Genomic DNA, 24,300 nt, shown 5'->3' on the forward strand with positions numbered 1-24,300 from the left:
AATAGAGAACAGATCAGAATGTAGAGAGGAAGTATGTAATTTCGTGTTCCAAATCGAGACCAAAAGACTCCTTATATAGGAGACCAATAATAGAAACGAACATACACACCTTTTCGGAAAACAGTTATGTCTGTTGGAACGGGTGCAACTATTCAAACGAATCATCGTGTCCGTTATGCACGTTTCTATTATTCATATTCAATTACGCGTTTGGCTCGACGAGCGTGCACTCCGCACTACCCTAACTCGTTTCAAACTTAACGCATAATTGCATTGGCCTATAGTAAATCACATTACTACCAAAATGCATTGATGATACTAAAATCACCAACAAACTCCCCCCATTTTAGTATAATCCTTGATTTACTTTACAGGTATAACGATCAAACAAATGCATAGAAGAAAATGTCTTACGATTGAATTTTCATCTTAGTACAAATACACATTCCAAATATTCGAAAATCGGGGTGTCATAATGATTGAACCCGTCAATCCATTTGAATATCTAAAGATATAGTACACATATGTTTCTTACAATACTCTACTATTCATACTTGACACTTTACAAGCCATGCGTCCTTATCCATTAATAAGCATATAGGAAGCTAAGTCCAAGCTTCTTGAAGCGGCAAAACTTCATGCTCACATAGGTGATCCTTTTAATCTTGCACCTGCATTTGCAATTTTTCAAAAGAACCATTAAGAAGATATACTTCAACCTAGCCATCACTTGCAGGTCTGAGCAAATACTTTGGGAAGATAAACACAATTGCTCCAATCTTTAACTATGATCTTTCCACATTGAATTCTGCTTCTAACGTTGTATTAGAAGGGAATTGGGTATACCATAACTAATAGATTTAAATGGACTTTAATACCATCCCAATTACCGACTTCTTCACTAAGTCTCTTGCTAACCCCTTCGTCAAGTGGTCAGCTAAGTTTTGTTGCGACCGAACAAACTCAATAGATATCACCCCATTCATGATTAATTCCCTAATCATACTATGTCTAATACCCAAATGTATAGACTTTCCATTGTATATTTGACTATATGCTTTAGCCAGTGTGGCACTACTATCACAACGGATAGAAATTGGTGATATCAGTTTAGGCCATATCAGAATCTCATATACCAAGTTCCTTAGCCATTCTGCTTCTTTACCAGCAGTAGCTAATGCTACAAACTCAGATTCCATTGTGGAACTAGTTATACATGTTTGCTTCTTGGAAGCCCGTGAGATGGCACCTCCCCCAAGCAAGAACACCCATCCACTTGTAGAGGATGAATCTTCAACATTATTTATCCAACTAGCATCCGAATAACCTTCTAACACCGAAGGAAATCCCATATATGACAATCCATAATTCATAATACCCTTCAAGTACTTGAATATCCTAGTTATCGCATGCCAATGATGTCTACTAGGATTACTAGTAAATCTACTCAACTTTCCAATCGCATAAGCAATATCCGGTCTAGTGCTAATCATAACATACATCAAAGAGCCTATAGCTCTTGAGTTTTCGAGTTGATCCACAGGTTTACTTGTATTTGGCATAAGCTTTTCTCCTGGATCCATGGGAGTACTTACTGAAGAACAATTTTCATAATTGAATTTCTTGAGTATTTTCTCAATGTAATGAGATTGCGTAATTACAATCCCCTTATTCTCCCGTTTAATCTTAATACCAAGAATAACGTCTGCTTCTCCCATATCCTTCATGGAGAACTTTGATGACAATAAATTCTTTGTTTTATCAACTTGATTTTGGTCGGTGCCAAAGATCAACATGTCATCAACATATAGACAAATGAAAACTCCTTTACCGGATGTATCAAATTTGCTATATACACATTTGTCAGCTTTGTTTAGAATGAAACCATTAGACAAAACAACCTCATCAAACTTTTGATGCCACTGCTTCGGAGCTTGTTTCAGCCCATACAACGACTTAACTAGCTTACACACTTTATGCTCATTACCAGGCATTACAAAACCTTCAGGTTGCTTCATATACACTTCTTCTTCCAAATCACCATTCAGAAATGCTATTTTGACATCCATTTGATGAATCACTAGATTATGAATAGCCGCCAAGGCAATGAACAATCTAATAGTAATGATACGGGCAACTGGAGCATAGGTATCGAAATAAACAATCCCTTCTTTTTGTCTGAAGCCTTTGGTTACTAATCAATTCTTGTAGATGTTTAATGTACCATCACTATGATTCTTTCTTCTAAACATCCATTTGCATCCAATAGATCTTGATCTTTTAAGTAGATCGACAAGTTCTCAAATATGGTTTAACATTGTTGAATCCATTTCGTCTTTGATATCATCCTTCCAAGAGAAGTCCATTGAAGTTACTTCTTCATTGTAATTCTTAGGATCATCTTTCACTTGAAGAGTAATAGGAATATTACGAACAAAATTTTCACTATTTTCTTCTATTAGATAAAAGATATATGTCAACAATCAATTTCGTTCGGTCCTAGATCCTTAGCCTTTCAGACTTTCTGCTTATTCTAAGTTTGATTTGTTTTTCAACAATCATTGACGAACTTTTGATTTGTGTTTTCAACAATCCACAGAGAACTTTCTTCACAAGGTTCTTCATTTGTCGAAAACTTGAATTCCTTATCCTCCACGATAAGGTTCTCAAAATTTCACATCTCCGAATTTAATAATTATATTAGACTCCAAATGCATAAGTCTATATAAATCATGATTTATTTTCGGATGATCTTTATATACCTTATATTAATAAGTTTCATTGAGCCCATTCATATAATTTACATGCAAGTATATATCACAAATCAATATTCTTAATTATTCAAATTCAGATACTTGAATGACTTATAAATTGTGTATTTCACAAATATTACTTTTAATATATTACACATGGATTTAGAGCATCATATAAATATTATAATTTTAATATAATTATGTGCCTTTTATTATACAAGAAAAAGAAAACACGAGTGCAATATTTTTTTCATAAAAGTTGCAGCCACTGATTTAAACAAAAACATAATTTAAAATCACATAAAAGTCCAGTTTTTATAACAATTGTTTAAATGGTACAAGATGGAAATGTATTGGTCCAGCAACCACATGTTGCGAGTCTGAACCTTGCTAATTAATGTTCATACTATTTATTTTAAATTCTGCACGAATAAATAACGTTTATATGTCGTTTGACATTCAAAATGGATACCAACAGTTGTATTGTTTAAGTTGGCTAAGTAACAGCCGTTTACCAATTTCATTAAAATTGACACAACTAGAAACGAAAAGGTTAATAGAAACAACCTTTAAAAATGGGCCATCAGATTGCCTATTGAAAAATAATAATTTTTCATATCCAGTTCTTCAAATATTTTTAACATTTAAATGATACTACCTATTAATTTCAAATCATTTTAAATATATATTTGAAACATTCAACGCTTGCATATATAAATGATTGACATAATCATATATATATATATATATATATATATATATATATATATATATATATATATATATATATATATATATATATATATTAATATTAATTAATTATCACCAAGATTTTCAGTATAAATAATCAAGACTTTTAATACCAACAGTCAGAAATTTTTATATTTCAACTTGATATTATGATTTTTTATAACTTTATGAATTTCTATAAGAAAAATTAAAACGTACTCGGTTTATGATGTAAATTTTTCGTGTGTTCATCATATGTAAATTGTCCTTGAAACTTGTCCAATTTTCCGAAACTTTTAGTCATCTCCTTGACGGTGCTTCCTCCTCGAGCCATGATTAGCAGAAAGAATACTTTGTTCGTTTGTTAGAGATATGGTATGATAATCCTGGATATCTTCAAGAATCGTGTTCGTTCACTTTCCGAACAAAGTATTTCGACCCTATTCTTGTCTGGGTTCACGAAATCTTTGCGGGGATAATTCTTGAAGAACAATCTGTTTCTGACAATAGAGAACAGATCAGAATGTAGAGAGGAAGTATGTAATTTCGTGTTCCAAATCGAGACCAAAAGACTCCTTATATAGGAGACCAATAATAGAAACGAACAGACACACCTTTTCGGAAAACAGTTATGTCTGTTGGAACGGGTGCAACTATTCAAACGAATCATCATGTCCGTTGGGAACGGGTGCAACTATTCAAACGAAACGTTATGCCCGTTTCTATTATTCATATTCAATTACGCGTTTGGCTCGACGAGCGTGCACTCCGCACTACCCTAACTCGTTTCAAACTTAACGCATAATTGCATTGGGCTATAGTAAATCACATTACTACCAAAATGCATTGATGATACTAAAATCACCAACACTTGGCACCACATACTCTTGTGTAGCAGTGTGGCTAGAGCAACACAGTAGAGTGGAAATTATTCCCAATGACCAAGGAAACAGAACTACACCTTCTTTTGTTGCCTTCACTGATGATCAAAGGTTGATTGGTGATGCTGCTAAGAATCAGACTGCAGTCAATCCCGAAAACACTGTCTTTGGTAAATTTATACTTCAATTCTCTCTATCACTTCATTTAATTTAGTTACTGTCATATTGCTAGTTGGACAATTGAATGATCAATATCTGCCATCTTTTTTTTCCAGATGCTAAGAGATTAATTGGTAGAAAGTTTAGTGATCCTACCGTTCAAAAAGATATAATGTTGTGGCCATTTAAAGTAAATGCTGGTGCCAATGACAAACCTATGATTACTCTGAAGTATAAGGGTCAAGAGAAGCAATTTTGTGCTGAGGAAATATCATCTATGGTTCTTACAAAGATGCGAGAGACTGCAGAGGCATATCTGGGGTCGCCTGTTAAAAATGTTGTTGTTACAGTGCCGACTTACTTTAATGATTCTCAACGAAAAGCTACCATAGATGCTGGTGCCATTGTTGGCCTTAATGTCATTCGGATAATCAACGAACCTACTGCTGCTGCTATAGTATATGGACTTGACAAGAGAAGTGAATTCGATGGTAAAAGGAATATTTTTGTGTTTGATCTTGGTTGTGGTACTTTTGATGTGTCTATTCTCACAATTAAGGGTGATGTCTTTGAAGTAAAAGCAACTGCCGGAAACACTCATCTAGGCGGGGAAGACTTTGATAATAGAATGTTGAATTACTTTGTAGAGGAGTTTAAAAAGAAGAGTAAAATGGATATTAGTGGTAACTGTAGCAACCTGCCTAAAAATTATAGCTCAGAGAGTCGCCACCTATTCTACCAAGGCGAATAGGAAACCTTGCGCAGTTAAGAGATCAGGGTAAGATACTATATTCAGGTCGAGGGAAGGTGTTAGGCACCCTCAACCCTTTCCTATGGCTTTGAATCTAAGGATAAAGGTTTATGGTTAAAGTTGAGGTTTATAGCTAAGGAAGTGAATAGGGGGAAAATTGAGATTTTAGGGAAGGGGACTCGCCTTGTTGCCAAGTGCCTACGTATCTCCTTAGGGAGAATCAGAGTCAACGTAGTTCGGGCACAGGATTGTACGCCTTAGATTTAGAATTTGATTGTATTTGAAGTTGTTTGAAGTTGTTTTTGAAATGCGAATGTTCGAAGGTATTTTGAATTACCTTATCGTAGTTGTGAACATCGCAATGTTTGAAAGGGATGAAAATCCGTAGTAATGTGGTTTTAGTGTTTTTTAAGATTTGGGCGTACAACCCTGATTTGGTATATTACCGTTAGTTGCGATAATCAATAGGTTTGATTACCAAGGCTAATGGATTGAAGGGAGGATTGCTAACCACTATAATCGATAGATTCAATTATCGCGAATAGCAAATATGTGTATTTTAAATAATTAATTATCGTTACCCCTCATAATCGATAGATTCGACTAAAAATAATAACGAATTGATAAAGAATTGCTAATCATCGTAACCAATGAGATGGTTAAAACCATTTAGCAAAATAAAGATTATTTTAGTTTATATTTTAATTAATTAAATAATTAATTGATTATTACCCACCACGATCAATTGATTTAATCGAAGCGAATAATAAATTAAATCCTATTATTTTGGCTGGAAAAGGCTAATGGGATTGAACAAACCCTAATGGTTAATAAGGGTTTCTAGGGTTGCCATTTTTATAATTAAAATTAATTAAAATATATTGAATCGATTTAATCGGGAAAATAATCCTAAGCCTAATTCTAATTTAATTATATTATCAATTCAATTTGACAATCAATTTATATATACATATAAATACATTGATTTAATTATACTAATAGACAAATAAATAAAAATAATTATAAAAAAAAACCTGGCCTTGATCATGTAGGGCGCTCCCTTGAGAGTGCATGGTACACCTTCAGATTTGCGTACGTTAGATTGGATTGTAGGAGATCTGAAGGCAGTGAGGCGAGGGTGTATGGTGATCCTCAGGAGATGTGCAGCGCAGGATTTAGGATCTGGCCTTAACAAAGAAATTGAGAAAATAATAAGAAAATCCGCATGACCTGGGGATCGAACCCAGGTCTCTTAGATCCCCAGCACACGCTTCAGCCAACTCTGCTAAACATCCATGTTGTAAAACAACCACATTAAGAATAATAAATATAAAAAAAAAACTGAATCAATTGAAAGTCAAACTCAGTCAGTGGTGGGGCCCAAGAGCGCTGACGAGCCTATCAAAGAAGGAGAGAGAGAAGTCTGAGTTTGACCGGCCAATGGAGAGACTTGAAGATGCCACGCAGTAAAGTCCCAACTCCCATGCAACTGTTCATCATCTCCTTCGTGGGGGCTGCGGAAATACCTGCGGATTCACTTGCCCCATTACCTGCGGATAATCCTTCGTTTTTTTCTGCAATCTTGGAACCTACAAAAACGATCAAGCAGAGGAAACTAATAGCCCAGAACCCCTTAAAACCACTCCCTGATCCTGAATATTGTAGTAGTTTGGTTCAACAATGGCCATAACTATGAAAACGCAAAGCTTGGAGCTTAAGACCTCATCCATGGCCGATGGAAAATATCACGTTCATAGCCCCCTGTGACGGTCCAGACACACTCTAACTGACCAAGTAAACATGTTAGTCCATTCAAACCAGATTACAAAGCAAAACTATAGGCAGTTCGAGACTTTGAAAATATGAATATGAGTCGATGATTAGAAAACGTACCTCCTTTGTATGGTCAGCCTTTAAAAGCACTTTCACTCCCCTTAGGATCTCTCAGAAGTGTAGTAGAATGCTTGTTAGTCTTTGAGTCGTCCTGAAACTATGAATCCAAATTTGCCCTAGTTTTGTTGATTTTTTGGAAACTTAGAATAGGGTTTCTCCCCCAGATTTTCGTCCCCCTGGGCAGCTGCATATCTTTACTATATATATGGGAGAGAATTAGGGTTCCCATGGGCTTGGACTTTTGGTTTTTGGAGAGTGAAATTTGATTGAAAGATTCATATTATTTTCTTCTAAATTTGGAAAGTCTCCCTCCCTAGACCATGCAAACGAATTTTTCTATTTTATGATGTCATATGGGCCTTTATAGCATTAGTAACCAAGCCATGAGAATTAATTCAAATATTTTTATAATTTTAACTAATTTATTTAGCTTTTATTTGCATAAAATCCAAAATAAATATGAATAAAATTTACAAAAATAAATGAATGGATTTATAGGTTCTCATTTATGCTATGAGTGTGTTTGGAATCAAAATTCTAGGCCCATTAGCCCAAAAACCAAGTTTTGATCAATTAGGGTTTCGTGCGTCTCTTGAAAATTGCTCAACTTCAACCACGCGTATCTCTCTCAATTTTAACCCTATGGAGGTGTTCTTGATCAATTTAGAAAGCTTAGTGTGTCCTGTAAATGATCCTTTTGGTTTCATCTCAATTGAAGCTTCTATGCTCAAGTTATGAGCTTTGACTCAAAAGGTGTTTTTATTGACTTTTTGGAGGACCTATAATCTTTTGCATCATACCTCTCAAATGAAGCATTTCTAGCCCTGGCTTGTGAGAGACAAAATTGTAGAGAATCCAATTTCCTTCAAAATAGGCTTTGAGTGGGGAATTTTTTATGTTCCATGTGAAAGTTATGCCCAGTCAAAGTTGGGTTGACTTTCTCCTAAGAAACCCTAATTTGAACCTTTTTGTATTTGTTCATCTCTGAGTTTCTATTAATGGAATCATGATCATTCTTTGATCAAATGATGGTTATGCACCTCTATACTTGATGTTTGACCAATGATCATAGGTTTGAATCATGCTTTGATTGTAGTTGGCCTTTAGGATTGGATCAGTTGACTGTGGATCTTGGGATTGTTTGAGCAAATCTTTGGGATCGAATCTTGAACTTTGAATCATTGTAAATGGAATATGGAAGGCAAATTTTGGGGTATGACAGCTGCCCCTGTTCAATCTTCTTGAACCTGAAGAGGTAGAAGATGATTGGACACTGAAATGCCCTGAAATTTGCTTGCGTAGGGAAAGAGTTCTGTGGGAGATGGGCTTATAGATGCCACCTATTTGCCTGGAAGGGTACTTGTCTAAAGCGTATGCTTTTCAGACTTGGATCATTTGATTGTATCTGAGGAGAGAGGAAGTAATGTCTTACATAAGACTACCTGAAGAGGTTCCTGAATCGGGTATATCGAAAGTTGATGCGAAGAAGCTTAGGCTTTGAACAATGCTTAGGAAGAATGTCTTGGAGAAGACTAACTGAGGAGGTTTTTTTTTTTTAAAAGAACTAAGTGTGTCTTAGAAAAGATTGGAGAAACATTTTAAGAAGGCTACCTAGAAAGGCATGATATGTCTTAAATAAGACTCACCTAGAAAGGCTCCTAAAAAGATATGAAACGTTTTAAACAGGACTACCTAGACAGGTTATGGTACGTCTTAAACAAGCCTAACCTAGAAAGGTTCTCGGGAATGATACGACACACCTTAAATAAGACTATAAGGTTAACTTGGATATGTCTCAAATAAGACTGACCTATAGAGGCTCCTGAAGAGGATAAGGAGGAATTGGATACATGTCCTTAAGAAGATTACCTAGAAAGGAATGATATGTCCTAAACAAGACTAACCTAGAACAGTTTTTGGAAATGGTGTGATACGTCTTACACAAGATTCACCTGGAAAGGCTCTTAGATAGGATACGGGATATCTTAAACAAGACTTACCTAGAGAGGTTCCTATAAAGCGAACGATACGTTTTAAACAAAACTACCTAGAAAGATTCCTATAAAGGGAACGAAATGTTTTAAACAAAACTACCTAGAAAGGTTCCTATAAAGGGAACGATGTGTTTTAAACAAAACTACCTAGAAAGGTTCCTATAAAGGGCATAAAACGTTTTAAACAAAACTACCTAGAAAGGTTCCTATAAAGGACATAAGACGTTTTTAAACAAAACTACCTAGAAAGGTTCCTATAAAGGACATGAAATGTTTTAAACAAAACTACCTAGAAAGGTTCCTATAAAGGACATAAGACGTTTTAAACAAAACTACCTAGAAAGGTTCCTATAAAGGACATGAAACATTTTAAACAAAACTACCTAGAAAGGTTCCTATAAAGGACATAAGATGTTTTAAACAAAACTACCTAGAAAGGTTCCTATAAAGGACACGATATGTTTTAAACAAAACTACCTAGAAAGGTTCCTATAAAGGACATAAGACATTTTAAACAAAACTACCTAGAAAGGTTCCTATAAAGGACATGAAACGTTTTAAACAAAACTACCTAGAAAGGTTCCTATAAAGGACATGAAATGTTTTAAACAAAACTACCTAGAAAGGTTCCTATAAAGGACATGAGACGTTTTAAACAAAACTACCTAGAAAGGTTCCTATAAAGGACATGAGACGTTTTAAACAAAACTACCTAGAAAGGTTCCTATAAAGGACATAAGATGTTTTAAACAAAACTACCTAGAAAGGTTCCTATAAAGGACATGAAACGTTTTAAACAAAACTACCTAGAAAGGTTCCTATAAAGGTCGTGGAACATTTTAAACAAAACTACCTAGAAAGGTTCCTATAAAGGCTATGATATGTTTTAAACAAAACTACCTCGAAAGGTTAGGATATGTCTTAAATAAGACTGCTTGGGAAGGTTAGGATAATTGTCTTGGACAAGACTACCTGGATAGGTAAGAAATTCTTTGATTGCTTCTGGATTGTCTTTGAAGAAAGACTTGGAACGAGGTATTTAGCATTGTATCTGTTAAGATTGAATCGTTGATACGATCGTATTTGCACTGTAGTTGGATGATAACATCCTTTTGAATATGAAGTGACCTGAAAAGGCAGCGTTAGTTTTATGCAATGTCATGATGCATGTGTCATGTAATGAGATTCTCAAAATAAATGAGAATTATGCATGTATGCCGATCCCACACTACGGGACGTAAATAGTACAGGCGTGGGAAGATCAGTTACGCAACAATACTCCTTGTGTTTGAATTCTTGAAAGATATGCCCCTAGTCAACAGGATTCTTGATTGTAAGTGTTGATTGGAATGTGAAGCAGATGCTTTTCTGCGTTTTGGTTGCGCCCAATGGACAGTGATTTTGCTGGGTACTCAGAATGAGATGATGTCTTCTATAAGACTACCTGAAGAGGTCCTTGGAAAGAATGGGAAATTGTCTTAAACAAGACTGCGCTTTAAACAAAGCTTAAAGGGATGTGTTTGTGTAGATGGTCAAAAATATTCCTAGAGAGGATAAAGACTGTTTTTAAGGAAAGTGGGGTTTTAAACAAAACTTAGGAAAAGATATCTTGAAGAAGATCGCCCTAGAAAGGATGGTGAATTGTCTTAGAGAAGACTCGGTACTTTAAACAAAGTTTGACAAGGTTCTTGAAAGCGTAAGAGAAGTTTGAATATGTCTTAAAAGACTAACTAAAAAAAGTTAAGAGATGTCTCACAGAAGACTACCTAGAAAAGGTTCTTGGAAAGGAATATGTCTTAGAGAAGACTGTTTGAAAGGGTTTGAAAATAGAAAGGATAAGAAGGTGGGTCTTTAAAAGACTGTCTGAAAAAGGCTCCTAGAAAGGGTAAAAAGTATTTGAACAGTCTTAAAGAAGACTACATGGACAAATTGAAAAGTATCCTATAAAGGTTCCTGGAAAGGATGTGAGAGTGGCATTGGCGCCATCTGATACTGAGTGACCTTTGCAACATGCCCCCAGGTGATGGGCTTGCCCCATGGGCTATTCAGCATCCTTGAGAGATTCCATGGATCTTGATTAGATTGCCCCATGTAAATGGGATAATGACGGGTTATGCCATGTGTACACATTAGCCATCCCAGTCATGCGTAAGGGATGTTTCTTCTTTTGACGAGTTTTTAAAGCTACTTCGTCAGTCAGTAGGATTTTTAGCCATTAGCCATGCCCCATGCAAATTCTCCCTGATGTTAAAACATTCGAATCTACATAGACAAGTGTACTTTGTAATGAAATTCATAAGATGCGAATGCATATGTCTGTCTTGAAAGTTTAAAAGCATTTTTGAGTAAAACGAAGTTTTTTTTTTGTAAGAAAGTGATATCAACTCAAGAGTTATAGTAGACCTTAAGGAGTCGGGATACCTTTGGTAACGATATGCTTTCGAACTAACCATGCTTCAGTTAGGACTTTTAAGGGTTGTAACGTGGCCTGGTTCACGGTTTAAAGAAACAACAGATAGAGGCTCAAAGTTTATTTGTACCCATCCCCATCTTCGTGATGTTCTCCAGTCCTACGCTCAGTTGACTATGCGTTTAGTCTCCAAAAGAATTTGGGAATTATGACGTTGACATTTATGATGGTTCAAAAACCAGAAGTTTATTTTGCAAAGGCAGTCATCCTCCTTTCTTGTAATATTTTCTTTTGTGAGGGTATGTAGTGACCTCTTTTCGACTTTGTTATCCCTAACTTTTGGCTGAACTGTTCGTTTTAAAACCATAGTCAGCGGGATGCCCCAATTTTGCCTAAGTCTCCTTAATAGGTTTTGACTTAGCAGGCCCTTGTATTGCTTTCTTTTTCTTTGCGGACATTGACTGCCGGGCTTAATGATGACGGAGAACCATCAGCGATTATGTTCAAAGGAACAATTTGGAATAATTAAGTTAACTGAGCAGCTACCCTACCCCAGGTTATATATGAAGGGTTTTATTTTATATGAAGGAAAACTCCTACTTCTTTAGGCTCGAAGGGGTTGACGAGGGATTAACATCCTTATATCTCCATTATTTAGGAATTGAACAAATGCCTGTACATCGTCAACACGGTCTGTTCGAAAGCGTAGTGTATGAAATTGTGGCATCGTTTTCGTCATTCTCCCTCTAAAGGTGTACGACTTTAATCGAGAGTTGAATATCACAAAGAAGAAAACCAAGTAAAAACACAGTTTTGAATATAGTGAGAACACTAGGAATGAATCAAGACAAACGTAAGTAATGCATTAATGATTGTTGTAAAGTACATAGCATATGTCATAAGACTAATGTTTAAACAAACGGAAAGAAATTGCGAATGAAAACAAAACTAATGATCTGAGAAATCCTCTTTCTAGCCACCTATGGCTTTAGACTTGCTAGGATCTTCGAACTCAATGAGCCCTTCTTCAATCAAATCTTGTATCTTGTGTTTCAACGACCCACAATCCTCTGTATCATGACCAGGACTGTCTGAATGATAAGTGCACCTAGCATGATGCTTGTACCCGGGAGCGGGGTTAGCTGGAGCTGAGTATGGAGGCAGCAGAGTAACCAAGTTCTGACTGAGCAGATGTTGCAGAGCTTGAGACAGCGGCATGTGCAATGGGGTAAACGATCGTTTTGGCTTGGACCTCTAGGTGCGTTGGCCACCCTGTTGTTTTTGCTGATCCTTCTGTTGTAGTGTTGGTGTCTGATTAACCAGGGTTGCTCCAACAGTGTTGGGTTCCTTTTTTCCGTCATATGACTTCTTTGTGTGATAGGAACTTGAGGGTGCCCCTTGTATCTTCCCATTTTTGATTCCATCTTCAATCCTCTCACCAATGACTACCAAGTCCGAGAACCCTGAAGATATGCTTCCGACCATCTTGTCGTAGTATGGTCCTTGCAAGGTGCTCATAAATATGTCCACCAGTTCTTTTTCCATTAGGGGAGGTTGGACTCGAGAAGCCATTTCCCTCCACCTTTGGGCATACTCCTTGAATGATTCATCCTTCTTCTGTGACATGTTTTGTAATTGCATCCGATTGGGTGCCATGTCCAAGTTGTACTTGTACTGCTTCAAGAATGTGTTAGCCAGATCATTCCAGCTTCGGACAGAAGACTTCTCTAATTGCATGTACCAGTCAATAGACGCTCCGCTTAAGCTTTCTTGAAAGAAATGTATCATTAGCTTTTGATCGTGGGCGTAGGCAGCCATTTTCCGCACATACATGCGCAAGTGGTTCCTCGGACATGTGAGTCCTTTGTATTTCTCGAAATCGGGAATCTTGAATTTGCGAGGGATAGTCAAGTCTGAGACCAAACTCATTTCGAAGGCATTCACATCGAAGGCATCGTATCCTTCTACCACTTTTAGTCTTTCTTCCAGCGCCTTGATTTGTTCACTATCCTCGGAGTCTTGCCTAGAGTCGGGATTAGACTGTTGCGTCTGAGGTGCTTGGTCTGTTGCACTCCGTATTGTAGATCCAGGTAATCTTCGTCCTTAGGGACATTGTCAGCAGGAATGCGAACTGTGCGGGTTGTCCCTTTCGTTTGTAGAGTGGGGACAAATCCTTCTTGGGAGGCTTCTCCTTTCTCTTGGAATTGGATAGCTCTCCTAACAGAGCGGGCCTGAGGTCTGTCCTTAGCCGGGCCAAAGCCTGAAACAAATCCTAGCGGCGGGTTTTCGTCATCGGGGATCTCATCCTGAACCAGGGTATCCCTAGACTGAACCTCTTTTGCTTTTCCTTGTTTATCCAGGAGGGCCTTCATGAATTCTAGCATCTGAGTCATACCTCCTTTAACTTCTTCCATGCTAACCTTCAGTTGATCCACTTCCTCACGAAGAGCGGCTTGATTCTGCTCTAGCTGGTCCATTGATTTCTTTTGCTGAAATCTTGTTTGATAATATGGTCGGGATGTTAGGTTATCCTTGCCAATGGTCCCTTGCTCTGGAGATAGAAGAGAAATCTTCTCTTAATGTCATGAAGATGATGTGTATGCCATGCATGATATGTATGATATCCTTTTTTTCTTTCTTTTTTTTTTGAATAAAATATGATGCAAGAATGCCCATGATGTATGATGCATGAAAACACAAAGATGTAGCAACAAACAAAAAAACAAAAACAAATCATATAAGGCAAAGATGCAAATCATATCATAATATTTCAAGAAATCCAGGTTCATAGGTTCGACGTAGCGGCTCTTGGGAGCCAACCTTTTTATAGGGGGTTCTAGAAGGTCTCATGGGGTCGTTCGTAGCCTCCGAGACTTTTTGTCTCTTTGGGTTTTAGAACAACTCATTTTATCCATGAGGTTCGAATTTTTGGGGTAGGTTCCCGGAGAGATCAGCCAAGTATCCAGTCCTGCCCTCAACAAAGTCAAGCCTCGTTTTGGACATTTCCGAATACTCAACCCACTCCGAGTGGAGTTATCAATGAGACTCGTAGGCGATTCACACTAGTACAAAAAGATTAATATAATTTTAAAATTTACACCCAATATATTAAAAACGGGTGTAAATAAGAAATGTGGTGGCAATCTTGTAAATAAAGTATCATTTTAAAGATTATCAGGTGATATATACACCCTATTTTTTAAAAACGGGTTTAAATTAAAAATATTATTATAATCAAATTTCAATTACTCCCTTTAAACCAAAAAAAGGGTGTAATTTTATATAAATTTAAAATATTTATTTAATTTTATAACTGAAAATATATAATCTATATAATATAATAATAAATAATTTAAATATTATTAACAAATTAATGAGTAGATATTATTGAATATAAATTTATTAGGTGAATAAAATAATCTTAAACATGTAATCCAATTCATAGTATTGAACAAGTTCTACACTAAATTTTCAACAGATCTCTCTTCTAAACCCAGTTCTCAACAAATTTTACCAAAAACGGAATCGAAGAACAAAGCCATATCAGAATTGTTTCTATTTGTTTTCGCGCGCAGTGCACGGAGCTTAGGTTTTCTAGCTTCCCAAAATCGTGGCGAACCTTGATTCAGTTCATTTCCTTCACCAAAACCCTAAAAACAAAAAGAACTTACCATATTTGAACCCCTTGCACCTTGCTTCATCTTCCATTTCTTCCTCGTTCACACCCTCTTCTATTCACCACCTATTTCTTATGCTTCACACCGGCGAGCCAGTTAGCCAAGCTGATCGTCGTTGGAGGTAGAATCTCTTCACTATGTTTCTGTAGATATGATTTACAAATTTCCATTTGTTCATGAATTTTGCTATTGTTGCATAAGTTGAGTCAAATTATTTTTTCGTTTGATAAGATTTGAGATGTTTCATCAATCACTGACTCTGCACTATTTGATATCTTTGAATTTGGTGAATTGATTTGTGAACCTTTAGATTGCTTGTTATGAATGAATCTATTTTCGAATTTCGATTTCATTTTGAAGTAGTAATTCTTGCAATAGAATGTTAGAAAAAGAAATGGTTTAATTGATCTCTAACTCTGTAAAACCGACACCTCTGAAAGTAGGTGTGTTCGTGTTAGTTTCCGAAATTGTCTCCGACATTTGTGATTACATTTAATTTATTCGTTTTTTCAAATTTTTATCGTTGTCGACATGTCAGTGTCGCTGTCGTTTTTGCGATGTCCGTGCTCATAGACTCCTTATATATTTATTGAATCAGAGGAAAGCTATTATTGAGAGAAATATGAAATGTCTCAGTTTTATAAAATTTCTTGTTTATTGTCGTCTAATCAAGTTGAATGTAGTTTGTGTTCCATACAAAAAATACAAAAAAAGGCTCTTAGCAACAGCATGACTTGATTGCAGCTAGTGTTTTCTTTAGATTCCCATTGTATGATTCAACTTGAGATTATGCTAGATTCCTATTGCATTTTTCAAATTCCCTTGCCTCATCCGTTTGCACTAGCTTTTAGATTTATGAAGAATCTTTCTATAGTATATTGCAAAGTATTGTCAATATTTCCCTCTTTAGAAGCAGCTAGGCCTAGGAGTAAAACCGGAATTCGGGAATTATGTTCATTGCATGTGGCCTTGGAGAAAGCCAAGAATGTTCTCCATCATTGCTCAGTGTGCAGTAAACTTTACCTGGTATGATTCATTTCTTCTGTAGCGTTACTTGCGGATTAAGTTTGCAAGGATTTTATCTTATTAAACAATTATCTGTTGTTGGTTGGAGGTTTATCGACCTGAGATACTTTTGCAGATTATCTTACTTGAGATTGATTGTGATGCAGGCTGTAACTGGGGACTCCGTTCTCCTAAAATTTGAGAAGGTTAAATGTGCTCTTGAAGATAGTCTTAGGCGGGTGGAAGATATTGTTCCACAATCCATTGGATATCAGGTAATAAACTTCAAACGCTATTACGATATGGTTTTCCTTTTTTGGCATCTGAATTAGGAGCTCTGTTTTAAATATTTTATTCCAAAATAAATGAATACCACCTTGTTGGTGATCTTATGGATTTTGTTTTCTTTAACACTGTCCCTTGTATCAGTTGTATGTTTATACACATGCACAGATGTTCCTTTTTAATTGTTTTCGCTGTCAATTTTTAACCTAGTCTGGGGTATGACATTACCTGTTCAGGTTCAGGATATTGTGAATCAATTTGCAAGTGTGGAATTTGCACTTGACCCCTTAGAGAAGCAAGTTGGTGATGATCTAATTACATTGCTCCAGCAGGGCAAAAAGTTTGACGAAGATAGTGAAAGTTATGAGCTTGAATCTTTTCACCAGGCTGCTACTTGACTTGGAATCACATCTTCAAGAGCAGCTCTTGCTGAAAGAAGAGCTCTCAAGAAACTTATAGACAAGGCTCGGGCTGAGGAGGACAAACGAAAGGAATCAATTGTTGCATATCTTTTGCATCTTATGAGGAAGTACTCCAAGTTATTCAGAAATGAGTTTTCAGACGATACTGATTCTCAGGGTTCTGGTCCTTGTTCTCCCACTTTTCAGGGGTCTAATGAGGACGGTGTTCCCGTTTCTCATAATCAGGCTTTTGGCAGACAGCTTTCAAAACTTAGTTCCTTTAGTTTCACGCCAAATAATAATATGGAGCCGGGGCAGATGGCTCTACCACCTGAGGAGTTAAGGTGTCCAATATATCTGCAGCTTATGTATGATCCAGTTATTATTGCTTCGGGGCAAACATATGAAAGAGTTTGCATAGAGAAATGGTTCAGTGATGGGCATAACAACTGCCCAAAGACCCAACAGAATCTTCCACATCTTTGCTTGACTCCTAATTACTGTGTTAAGGGTCTTGTTGCTAGTTGGTGCGAACAAAATGGAATTTCTATTCCCGAAGGCCCTCCTGAGTCTCTTGATCTTAACTACTGGAGATTGGTAATATCAGAGTCTGAGTCTGCAAATTCAAGATCTGTAAATAGTGTCAACTTTTGCAAACTGAAGGGTGTCAGAGTGGTTCCTGTAGAAGAGAGTCGTAACTCAAAGGAATATGGGGAAAATGAAGCTGAAAGTGTATCTGCATAAGAGGAAGACACCGAGCAGTATCTTAATTTTCTGAAAGTCTTGACTGAGGAGAACAATTGGAAGGGGAAATATGAAGTGGTAGATAAGTTAAGGCTGTTGCTGAGGGATGATGAAGAAGCTAGGATTCTTATGGGGGCTAATGGGTTTGTTGAAGCACTTGTTCTGTTTTTACAATCGGCTTTACATGAAAGGAATTTGATGGCTCAGGAAAGCGGAGCAATGGCTCTTTTCAACATAGCTGTGAATAATGACAGGTCTGCATTATCATCTGTAGTTTTTATTATTTTGAATCATTATGTAGAAATTCTTTTCATGTTGTTGCAACAAGGTAATTTTCAGTTTCAGCTTTTGAATAATTCTATATTCTCATAACTAATTTATAGAAATACTTATTGTTTGTTATTGCAAATAGATGGATGCCACTACACCCAAGTACTCCAAGAATAGGTATGAAGAAATTGTGAAGGAAGTTTCATCCTATATGAAGAAGGTTGGATATAACCCAGATAAATTTCCATTTGTTCCCATCTCTGGTTTTGAGCTTGTTACCAAGATTGACGGACGTTCTGGTAAAGAGATAGAGAAGGAGCCCAAGTTCCTAAAGAATGGTGATGCTGGTATTATTAAGATGCTTACCACCAGCGGCTTTTAGTAGAGTTTTGCATGTAAAGAATGGTGACTGCATTAGATTTATTTTTTCATCATTGTTGATTTGTCAGATTGAAAATGAATACACATCTGTTCAACAGGCATACAAAGAACACGGCACGCGGTATATTCAATGGGCAGGAAACATGGCTGTTGGGCTAGATACTGGAGTTCCATGGATCATGTGCAAACAATTGAATGCACCAGAAGGAGTGGTAGGTGGTTCATTCAATTTCTCTTGGACTTTTTTTCTTTCTTTCTTTTTCTTGTCAATAAAAATTGAAGAAAGAGCTGAATCTACAAGGTCAACATTTCCAAATATAAATTCTTAAGATTACGCCTAAACATGTACTATGTTTCTGAAATGGATATATGCAAATGTCAGTATAAATTTACATAAATGCTGATTGCACCACATTAGTCTAACGAGTTTGCAACGGTGCAAAAGTTCGAATGCGCAACACTCTATTTAATAATTTTTAACAATAATAAGTTCTTCTAACATAACCTCTCTTTGATCCATGACCTTTCTCCATCTTGCTGAGGAAACATGAAACCCGAAACTAACCTAACATAGCCTGGTTCATCTTCATCTCTAGTTAAGGTAGTGCATCTTTCCACCATTGGCATCCATAAGTCTGTGGTATTGTGTGTTCCGTGTTGTGTTTGTGTTTAGTGTTTTTGGTGTTGTTGTGAGTTTTCTTTTTGTTGTTAAATGTATTTCTGATACTCTATTCCGCTTCTGCTTTTTAATTAAATATTTTATCATGGTTTCCTCTTTAAAAAATACTAGTGTATCATTTATGAGCGAGGACACATCTGAGATCATGTCGGTGTCACACTTTTGATGGCACAGTATTAAGAAACTTTATTTACTCAATTAATAACCCACCCAACTAGTAAATGACTTCTTGCTCAATTAGTAAATGACTTATTAAATATAATACCTTAGTTAGTAATACTTTGGTTTTATTTACTCAATTAAATTAAGCTTCACGGCAGAATTTATGTGGATACGCGTAAGTTTAAAGGAATTGTTGTTATTTTTCGCATGTTGGAGGAAAATCATTGTTTACTATTAGTGTTTTAAAGATAAAAAGCTCAAGAGCAAACATGGTTAACTTCTATCAAGAGTAGTAGTATTTATTATCCTTTCAAGGAGTTGTATGATAGATGCGGCGGAAATTGGAAGCGGGGGTTTTGAGGTTCTTGCAGTCTGTGGAACAAGCCTCTGGCATGGTTGAGACACCATCAGGAAGTGTAATATTTATTTCATTATATATGTAGACCATTGTTTTTTAGTTTTCCTCTTGGATTATGAGTTGTTTTTTCGGTTTTTATTCTATTATTAGGTAAATTCTTAAGATTGGTGATGTTTAATGTTTTTCACTTTGTTAAACAGAACAGCTTATATGGTACGACTTGTCACCATTATACATTTTGTAACAAGTGATGTAAATGAAATAATGTATTAGTCCAATAATAGAACAGAAAAATTAAAAGGAAGTGGATTTGGAATTTTAAATGTTGTATCATGATAGTTTAAGAAAAAATCTCGCAATTTGGACGGTTTTCTTAATGATGAATGGCATTTTATTGGCAGATGCAAATAACAATAGGAAAGTATCACACCTTAGCGATCAGCAACTCCTCGGTCTATTCATGTGGTTCTAGCTTGTGTGGTGCACTTGGTCAAGGGTCTGAAACAACACAGCTTCCAGCATTGGCCCGAATCAGTTTCCCACCTTTGGCGCATGTCAAGCATGTTTCAGCCTCCTATAACCATGCAGCTTTTGTTATGCAATCTGGAGAGGTTTGTAGCGGCTTAGTATCTATTCGATTAATTAATGCTTTATTTTCTTGAAATTGAAACCAATAGTTTTAGATTGTAAAATGATTAATACTTGTATCCATTGTGAACTTGTGTTTTCACTTTGCAGGTATACACTTGTGGAGATAATTCGTATTTCTGCTGTGGTCATAGAGATACAAATCGAGCAATTTTCAGGCCACGTCTTGTTGAATCCTTAAAGGGGATTCCTTGCAAGCAGGTAAAATGCAGATCATACTTTCATCATCACTTTTGTTGACTGAATGGAAGTTAATGGTTGGTCCGTATTACATGTTCATATTATTTTTACTCTGACATCTTTTGCTATAGATTTTATCTTGTCTGATATTGTTTAAAATTGTCTATCAAGTCTTTCCATGAAGTCTCCAATAAAATCCATTTTATAATTCCAATCATAGTCACTTAATTTACTGTAGTATATAGAGAGGGTATTGCGAATTGGTTTGCAACGGCCAATTCGCGGCAGTCTTCTGAATCGATTAACTGAAATTCTGGATGAATTCGTAAAAAGCTGCAAACCAAAAAGATGGAAAAGTAAGTGTTTTGAAGGGGATTCTCTTGTGGGAATGAAAGAGGAGTTATCAAAGTAGAGAATGTTATTTAATAAAATGAATGTTAGTTTGTGCTAGAGCACGGTGTTTCTTTGACAGCCGAGACTCTGGAAGGTAAGTTTTTAACCAAATTTTTGTTTAATGAAGTTAGTCTTTTGCATATCTAATTAGTACTATAATCTTTGTTTAGTTATCATTCAAGAAGATCTAAGTCTAGAGAGATAAATCAATCTAATGGGGGTCGTTCTGATAGAAGAAAACATGAAGACGAAACAAAACAAAGAACTCATGCCGAGGAGTGGAATACCGACTTTAAAGGCAACCATAAAAGGAAGCGCAGAAACAGAACTCCTGATATTGAGTTAGAAGAGAAAGATAGGGAAAAATATCATGAACACAGAAGGAAAAGCTCATTTAATACGATTAAAGATGACAGTAGCGGAAGGCGTGATGAGTATTCTGAGGTGGATAGAGCAACTGTAAACAGGGACCATGAAAAGCAGTGCATAATATGTCATGCTCCCCTATTGATCTCAAAGTTAACTCCCACACTTAGGGTTTTAACATTACATAATATGTCAGCAGTGCATATAAAAATATGACAATTAGGCAATTAAATATAAATATATTAACATAAACAATTAAATATAAACATATTATAAACAATTAAATATTTTTTAGATAAAAAACAAATAAACAAAATTTTAAAAAAAAAATAATAATTACAAACCCTAAAAAAGGCGAATTAGCCAAACCCTAAAAAGTTGTCAAACCTAAACCCTGCCAAAACCTAAAACCTATAGGAGCATAGTATTCACTATTAAGTTGTCCCCAGCAGAGTCGCCAGCTGTAGCAACCTGCCTAAAAATTATAGCTCAGAGAGTCGCCACCTATTCTACCAAGGCGAATAGGAAACCTTGCGCAGTTAAGATATCAGAGTAAGATACTATATTCAGGTCGAGGAAAGGTGTTAGGCACCCTCAACCCTTTCCTATGGCTTTGAATCTAAGGATAAAGGTTTATGGTTAAAGTTGAGGTTTATAGCTAAGGAAGTGAATAGGGGGAAAATTGAGATTTTAGGGAAGGGGACTCGCCTTGTTGCCAAGTGCCTACGTATCTCCTTAGGGAGAATCAGAGTCAACGTAGTTCGGGCACAGGATTGTACGCCTTAGATTTAGAATTTGATTGTATTTGAAGTTGTTTGAAGTTGTTTTTGAAATGCGAATGTTCGAAGGTATTTTGAATTACCTTATCGTAGTTGTGAACATCACAATGTTTGAAAGGGATGAAAATCCGTAGTAATGTGGTTTTAGTGTTTTTTAAGATTTGGGCGTACAACCCTGATTTGGTATATTACCGTTAGTTGCGATAATCAATAGGTTTGATTACCAAGGCTAACGGATTGAAGGGAGGATTGCTAACCACTATAATCGATAGATTCAATTATCGCGAATAGCAAATATGTGTATTTTAAATAATTAATTATCGTTACCCCTCATAATCGATAGATTCGACTAAAAATAATAACGAATTGATAAAGAATTTCTAATCATCGTAACCAATGAGATGGTTAAAACCATTTAGCAAAATAAAGATTATTTTAGTTTATATTTTAATTAATTAAATAATTAATTGATTATTACCCACCACGATCAATTGATTTAATCGAAGCGAATAATAAATTAAATCCTATTATTTTGGCTGGAAAAGGCTAATGGGATTGAACAAACCCTAATGGTTAATAAGGGTTTCTAGGGTTGCCATTTTTATAATTAAAATTAATTAAAATATATTGAATCGATTTAATCGGGAAAATAATCCTAAGCCTAATTCTAATTTAATTATATTATCAATTCAATTTGACAATCAATTTATATATACATATAAATACATTGATTTAATTATACTAATAGACAAATAAATAAAAATAATTATAAAAAAAAACCTGGCCTTGATCATGTAGGGCGCTCCCTTGAGAGTGCATGGTACACCTTCAGATTTGCGTACGTTAGATTGGATTGTAGGAGATCTGAAGGCAGTGAGGCGAGGGTGTATGGTGATCCTCAGGAGATGTGCAGCGCAGGATTTAGGATCTGGTCTTAACAAAGAAATTGAGAAAATAATAAGAAAATCCGCATGACCTGGGGATCGAACCCAGGTCTCTTAGATCCCCAGCACACGCTTCAACCAACTCTGCTAAACATCCATGTTGTAAGACAACCACATTAAGAATAATAAATATAAAAAAAAACTGAATCAATTGAAAGTCAAACTCAGTCAGTGGTGGGGCCCAAGAGCGCTGACGAGCCTATCAAAGAAGGAGAGAGAGAAGTCTGAGTTTGACCGGCCAATGGAGAGACTTGAAGATGCCACGCAGTCAAGTCCCAACTCCCATGCAACTGTTCATCATCTCCTTCGTGGGGGCTGCGGAAATACCTGCGGATTCACTTGCCCCATTACCTGCGGATAATCCTTCGTTTTTTTCTGCAATCTTGGAACCTACAAAAACGATCAAGCAGAGGAAACTAATAGCCCAGAACCCCTTAAAACCACTCCCTGATCCTGAATATTGTAGTAGTTTGGTTCGACAATGGCCATAACTATGAAAACGCAAAGCTTGGAGCTTAAGACCTCATCCATGGCCGATGGAAAATATCACGTTCATAGCCTCCTGTGACGGTCCAGACAGACTCTAACTGACCAAGTAAACATGTTAGTCCATTCAAACCAGATTACAAAGCAAAACTATAGGCAGTTCGAGACTTTGAAAATATGAATATGAGTCGATGATTAGAAAACGTACCTCCTTTGTATGGTCAGCCTTTAAAAGCACTTTCACTCCCCTTAGGATCTCTCAGAAGTGTAGTAGAATGCTTGTTAGTCTTTGAGTCGTCCTGAAACTATGAATCCAAATTTGCCCTAGTTTTGTTGATTTTTTGGAAACTTAGAATAGGGTTTCTCCCCCAGATTTTCGTCCCCCTGGGCAGCTGCATATCTTTACTATATATATGGGAGAGAATTAGGGTTCCCATGGGCTTGGACTTTTGGTTTTTGGAGAGTGAAATTTGATTGAAAGATTCATATTATTTTCTTCTAAATTTGGAAAGTCTCCCTCCCTAGACCATGCAAACGAATTTTTCTATTTTATGATGTCATATGGGCCTTTATAGCATTAGTAACCAAGCCATGAGAATTAATTCAAATATTTTTATAATTTTAACTAATTTATTTAGCTTTTATTTGCATAAAATCCAAAATAAATATGAATAAAATTTACAAAAATAAATGAATGGATTTATAGGTTCTCATTTATGCTATGAGTGTGTTTGGAATCAAAATTCTAGGCCCATTAGCCCAAAAACCAAGTTTTGATCAATTAGGGTTTCGTGCGTCTCTTGAAAATTGCTCAACTTCAACTACGCGTATCTCTCTCAATTTTAACCCTATGGAGGTGTTCTTGATCAATTTAGAAAGCTTAGTGTGTCCTGTAAATGATCCTTTTGGTTTCATCTCAATTGAAGCTTCTATGCTCAAGTTATGAGCTTTGACTCAAAAGGTGTTTTTATT

The 24,300-nt window shown here is 36.1% G+C and overlaps 1 protein-coding gene and 1 pseudogene across 1 annotated transcript; both read left to right on the forward strand.

The window, feature by feature from the left end:
* Positions 1-4,331: 4,331 nt before the first annotated feature.
* LOC131629675 (U-box domain-containing protein 6-like) lies at positions 4,332-18,054 on the forward strand (annotated as a pseudogene).
* Positions 18,055-19,449: 1,395 nt separating this feature from the next.
* LOC131629667 (uncharacterized) lies at positions 19,450-21,230 on the forward strand. The gene is made up of 3 exons (XM_058900450.1): positions 19,450-19,590; positions 19,934-20,143; positions 20,271-21,230. Exons 1-3 carry the CDS (start codon positions 19,504-19,506, stop codon positions 20,418-20,420), a joined length of 447 nt encoding a protein of 148 aa, XP_058756433.1. The 5' UTR covers positions 19,450-19,503; the 3' UTR covers positions 20,421-21,230.
* Positions 21,231-24,300: the final 3,070 nt, after the last annotated feature.

The sequence above is a fragment of the Vicia villosa genome, unplaced genomic scaffold, assembly GCF_029867415.1.
Source record: "Vicia villosa cultivar HV-30 ecotype Madison, WI unplaced genomic scaffold, Vvil1.0 ctg.000589F_1_1, whole genome shotgun sequence".
In the NCBI taxonomy this organism is placed as follows: Eukaryota; Viridiplantae; Streptophyta; class Magnoliopsida; order Fabales; family Fabaceae; genus Vicia; species Vicia villosa.

Coding starts and splice junctions, on each gene's coding strand:
- LOC131629667 (XM_058900450.1), top strand. CDS start 19,504: ATGCGGCGGAAATTGGAAGCGGGGGTTTTGAGGTTCTTGCAGTCTGTG. Junction 19,591..19,933: donor TTGAGACACCATCAGGAAGT/GTAATATTTATT, acceptor TTTTATTGGCAG/ATGCAAATAACAATAGGAAA. Junction 20,144..20,270: donor TTGTTATGCAATCTGGAGAG/GTTTGTAGCGGC, acceptor TTCACTTTGCAG/GTATACACTTGTGGAGATAA.